General features: G+C 31.9%; 1 protein-coding gene across 1 annotated transcript; it reads left to right on the top strand.

The window, feature by feature from the left end:
• LOC107618603 (protein SIEVE ELEMENT OCCLUSION B) lies at positions 84 to 5,643 on the top strand. Its single transcript, XM_016320711.2, has 7 exons — positions 84 to 460; positions 1,124 to 1,195; positions 2,085 to 2,497; positions 2,619 to 2,707; positions 2,815 to 2,954; positions 3,024 to 3,503; positions 4,840 to 5,643. The coding sequence occupies exons 1-7, from the start codon at positions 116 to 118 to the stop codon at positions 5,443 to 5,445; spliced, it is 2,145 nt and encodes a 714-aa protein (XP_016176197.1). The 5' UTR covers positions 84 to 115; the 3' UTR covers positions 5,446 to 5,643.

Below are 5,928 nucleotides of genomic sequence, written 5' to 3'. Positions count from 1 at the left end.
CTTAACTATTTTTTTTTATATATAAATAGATTACTATCAGTATTCATGGCATGGCAACTACTTCAAACTCTCTCAGGCAGTGGCAAAAGCCTATAAATAGGTTGAACACAACAATATGGAAATCACAAGACAAGGCTACGTATTCTTTCAAAATTCAAACACAAACCTTATTAGAGGATACTTAAATTCTGTATCCTATATCATGGCAATGTCCAACGCAGATTCAAGTGGCACCACTACGTTGATCTCATCATCCCAAGGTGGCAGTACTGCTATTACTTCTATCCATCAACAGAGTGCTGCTACTAACTTGGGAGGCCAACAGAAAATTCATCTTCCCAACCCTTTTGATCTCACTGACTCTCAGATCCTGGACAGAGTTTACCTAACCCATGTCAATGATGATGAAATCTGCAATACCAGTATCCTCTTTGGCCTTGTGTCCAATCTTATACTTCAGGTCATTCATCAACTCACATTCAATAATATTCTACCATCCACCTTGAGAATCTTTTATAATAATAATTAATAGGAAAAGTATAGGGTACCAATACATTATCTGCCAACTTATTGTTAATAATAATTAATTATTATATTTTAAATACATATATAAAGAGATACATCCAGAAAATATATCTATAAAGACACTTCTGTTAAACACAACCATAAAAAAACATTTTTATTAGACACATCTACGAAGACACTTCTATAAAACACAATTATAAATAAGAGTTGATAGAAGTTGACAGATATGCTGTTGGTAACATAGCAGGACCCTAATTAATATGGTCAAATTTTTAAGTACTTTGTCATTTCAGGTCCAATAATAAAGAAGGAAAATGATTTTTGAATATCTTTAGATTTTTATAACATCACTTACTTATTAATCTGTATTATTGTTATTGCATTATTATTTTTTTGAGTAGAATATTTTTATTGCATTAGCATCGGCTATTATTGTCTAAATGTCTTAATTGGTTGCTAATTTAAGATAAACACTATATACCCCATCCACCTCTGTGTCTTATAAATACGAAATGTATATGTGCAAAGTGATGGATCATGCTGAGAAAACAACGAAACTTAAAAAATTATGACTTATTTATAATTGTTCTACATACAGGGTAGTTATTCAACAATATCCACGGTCAGTTTCAAACCAGAATTTCCTACCCTGAAGCTGATTTCTTGTCAGGTAACTTCGTTTGTGCGTGTATATATTTTGCAATTGCATGACATCCACCTCAATGATTATGTATTGTTGCATGCAAATTAAATTCGAACATAATTGATGAACAAATAGTATATATGCTTCTATATATTAATATAATTAAGAAGTAGTACCTTAACAAATGCAAAGTCATGGAATAACTTTTAGTAAAAGCATAGTAAAGTATTAGAACAGTACATACTTGCAAAATTTTAATGTTGATAAATAAGATTCTAAAACAATAAGACAAAATTAAAGAATTAACTGTCAAATAATCATGTTTTCATTAACAAAAGATATTGATGTAGCAAATGTTTACTATGTTTGGAAACATTTTTTTTATGAATCTCGCTAGGGAGCCAATAGAATATTTGTATAATGTATACAATGGGCGGTTTATTTGACTTAATATGAGTTAAAAAATGAACATGCAGGATAAACTACTACTAATTTCTCAAACACAATATACTTATATTATTATCCAAAATAACCATCTAAGTATCAGGGATAATAAACATCTGATATCATATTGAATCGAATATTCCTAAACCCCATTATACACATTGTATATATACTCCATTGGCTCCCTATACTTCCTCTTCATATTGTCTCCGGACTACTTTTATAATTTAATCACAAAACAAAAGTACTACGTACATGTAAAAGTTAGCTATTATATGAGCTATCATTATATCAGCTATCATGTATTTATATATAAATATATTTATTATTTAATTTATTTTTATTTTATATTTTAACATATATTTTATATGGACTGTATTTAGCAACTACTTTTTGTATACAAATAGCATGATTAATCCTTAGAATAATAAAAATGCCGGTTACTAACTAAAAGTTGGATGATGCTACCAAGATGATAGGCACAAAACATGGACCCCAATGCGTGCACCAAACAGCACTATGGATTCTCCAACACCTAAGGTGCTATTCTTGGGACGCAAAGGCGTTGATAACTCTGGCGGCGTTTTCTTTGGAGTATGGGAACTTCATTCTGCTTTCTAGGACTCCAACACAAGACATACTTGGAAGCTCACTGAGACAGCTGAATCAAATCCAAGAGAGGAAGATTTCAAGTGAGATAACAGAGCTGCTGAGTTTCATAGTGAAGGCCTTTCACCACATCAAAGTGTGGGCAACCTGGTCTTCTGAAGGCTATGATCCTGAGGAGGTCCCTACCTTGACTGAAGCCTTGCAAGAGGTCCCTCTTGTTGTCTACTGGACTATTGCTTCCATTGTTGCTTCCACAGGCAACCTCCTCGCCTTCACGTAATTACTAACTTCTCAAATTTAATTTTAATACACTTTCCGAAGGCTGTAAATGTTTAAGCATTTTATGAAAAACTTGAAGCAAAATTAGAACTAACTAACATTGTATTGTTTACTTCAGAGAATATAGCTTATCGGAATTCAGAGAGAGGCTTGCGGCTGTTGTAAAGAAGTTGGCAGATCATTTGGAAATTTGCAAGCTCGAAATTGGTTAATATATTAATGAATTAATTATTTGTTTCAATTCTTTAGTTATCTGAAAATGCTCACGATGATGATGATGTTGGGTTCTGATCTATCCATTGAATTTGTTGCAGGGTACATAGACGATTACTTGAGCCGTAGAAGAATCTTTGAGAAGCCTAAAGATATAGTAGATCTTTTGAAGGCTTTGATCCTCCCAAATAATGGAGCTCAAGTTCCCCAAATATATCAAGGCACCATCCAAATCAAACAGGTTAATTTAATTATTAGTTTTGCCAACAATTTTAACAAAGAACTCGTCAATATAATTAAATATATACAGGGTCTTGAAGTGTTCAAGGAGAAACATGTGTTACTCTTCATTTCGAGCCTGTACAGCATAGGAGACGAGATCATGCTGTTGAATTGTCTGCACGATAGGCTGCAGGAAAGTCCAAAGGAATGGAAAGGGTTTAAGAAAGAAGATTTCAAGATTCTGTGGATCCCAGTTGTGGAGTGGGACGAAGCCAAAAGGGAACAGTTCAAGACATGGAAGAACAGCATCAAGTGGTATGCAGTGGAGTGCTACTCGGAGTTGCCAGGTGGCAGGATAATAAGTGAGCCTGAAGGGTTGAATTACATGGGTAAGCCTATTCTGCCTGTGTACAATCCTCAAGGTTACAAAGCAAATGAAGATGCAATGGGTTTGATCTTTCAATGGGGGATCGACGCATTCCCTTTCAGGAAAACTGATGCTGCTGATCTTATTCTCAAATGGAAGTGGCTTTGGGACATCATAAGAAAAGTTGCTCCCGGACTGCAGGTACCTTCTCATTTTGCCTCTTAAATGAGTTATATTTCACTTTTTTTAGTAGTTAAATAAACTTTTAAACTTTATAAAATTAATTTAATTTCATAAAAAGAGTTTTACACAAATAACCAATTATTTATGATATCAGCAAATAATAAAAAATTATTTAAATACATAAATTTAATTAGATAATTATATATTTAATTAGTGTATTAAAATTAAATTGTTATAAATATACAAACTTTTGAAGTTCAAACATTAGTTAGTTCAATTTATTATGTAAAATAATCAAAATTTTTATTCAATTGACGAAGTAAAAATTATCCAAACTAAATTTCTCATTTTAAAGACAACAACAACCATCATCAACAACAAAGACTTTATTCTCATTAGATGGAGTAAATTATATAAATAAATTAAAATAACGTAGTCGAACTGTAGCATAAAAATTAACTTCTCTCTCCATCAAATTTTTTTTATTTTCTATGACCAATAAAAAATTTAAAAGGATTTAAATAGAAAAATTATGTATTTTACGAAAAGTAATAACTAATATAAGGACCAATTTGGATAGGTGTACAAGTGATTTTTTTTTTATTTTTAACTTATAAAAATTGATAACTACTCAAATGAAGATGGTAAAAATATCTTTTTATAAAAATGCTTTGTTTAAAAGTGTGACTTATTTATTTAGCCATACTTTAAATAAAGACAACACTTTTATAAATATTAAAATCTAACTATACAATCCATCATCCAAAAATCAAAAAGAAATATTTTTACATGAAGACAATTATAAAATTTTTATTATATTATAACTATAAAATTTTACTATATTAATGTTTGGTATAATTTTTAAAAAGTTTATTACAAACTATATTTGCTTGAATTATCTATTAAAATGATAATGATAAGAAGACAAAAAAAGAATCAAAATAATCAATCCAAACTTATCTTATTTATTATTTATTTATTACAAGGTGTATTAAATAAATCCAAAAATGATAAATTTTGATAGTTTTTTATTAATATTTTTTTGTTATCAAATATTTTCTAATTTTTATGTGTCCTTTTAGATCTCATTTTTATGCATGACACATTATCTTCCCAATACTTCTGATAGTACGGACTTTATTAAGTAAATAATGACTTTTGTAAACAATGTGAACATAGGCTCTAAAATTGGCCCAATCAAGTAAAAACACACTACACCCCTCAATTACCACCTAAATCTTAATATAGGATAATTATCCGCACACTTAGTAAATTGAACATCCGATATATATCCATTATGCACATTATTTAGTATTTTTATTGTTTACTTGTACTTTTCTATTATGTAATGTAGGTGCAAGGGGACAGATACTTATTCATCTTTGGTGGCAGCAACAAGAAGTGGATCCAAGACTTCACACTTGAAGTAGAGAAAGTGAAGAGACACGAGAGTGTGAAGCGTGCAGACGTGATAATAGACAAGTATGAACTGGGAAGCAGTGTTCCAAGCTTCTGGATTGGAATCGAAAGAATGAGGCAGAACAAGAAGCACCAAGAGGCGGTTGATTGCGAGATCCAAGGGATCGCGAAGAGCTTGTTCTGCCTCAAAAGAGATCCAGAGGGCTGGGCCATTCTTACCAAAGGGCAGAACATCAAGCTTCTCGGCCACGGCGAAGCCATGTATCGAACTCTGGCCGAGTTTCAGAGCTGGAAGGACAAGGTGTTTGAGAAAGAAGGGTTTGACATTGCATTCAAGGAATACTATGATGTTAAGGTGAAGGAAATAGCTGATCGTCAACCTTGCTCAATTGTCAATGTTGATAGTAGTAACTATGGCTCAAGCGTCATTGCAACTATAACGTGCCCAAATCCCACTTGTGGCCGTGTAATGGAGGTTACATCCGTCAATTACAAGTGCTGCCACCGTGATAATAATGATTCAAACTACTGCGGTTACTGATCTGTGGAACAGCCAATTATATATTTGAATATATACTGCATGCTTCACCTAGTTCTTGTGTGTGAACCTTGTTCGCCCTTCACCAATGGGTAGAACCTAAATAAACACTATGGTGGTCAACAGTTATCTTTTTGTAACTGAATTTCACAATTCAATAAAATTATAGCTATATGAATTATATTATCCCAAGAAATTCAACAGATTTTCCTTCGCTGTACAATTTCAGTGTCATAGAGGATTGGTCCAATCAGCATCTATCTCATATATTGAAATTTGCATTTTCTTTCTTTGATCTATTAAGTGTTTTGCTAAATGATCTTTTCTATCTTCTCCATTTACTTAATTAAAGTATATGGGATGTATTAAGGATGACAATATAACAGAAAGTAAAAATGAGATTCAAGAATTTAAAGAGTAGTTAGCATTTTGTTTTGGTAGTTAGTAGTTCTCTTCCCTTTTTGCTTGCTGGTGGGTATTTTCACA

The sequence above is a fragment of the Arachis ipaensis genome, chromosome B09 (genome assembly GCF_000816755.2).
Source record: "Arachis ipaensis cultivar K30076 chromosome B09, Araip1.1, whole genome shotgun sequence".
NCBI lineage: Eukaryota > Viridiplantae > Streptophyta > Magnoliopsida > Fabales > Fabaceae > Arachis > Arachis ipaensis.
This window is presented reverse-complemented; position numbering and strand designations above follow the sequence as displayed.

Bases quoted from the DNA above. Each gene is read 5' to 3' on its own strand.
- LOC107618603 (XM_016320711.2), top strand. From the start codon at position 116: ATGGAAATCACAAGACAAGGCTACGTATTCTTTCAAAATTCAAACACA. The intron at 461-1,123 runs GTCATTCATCAA...TTCTACATACAG, and splicing joins TGTCCAATCTTATACTTCAG to GGTAGTTATTCAACAATATC. The intron at 1,196-2,084 runs GTAACTTCGTTT...GATGCTACCAAG, and splicing joins TGAAGCTGATTTCTTGTCAG to ATGATAGGCACAAAACATGG.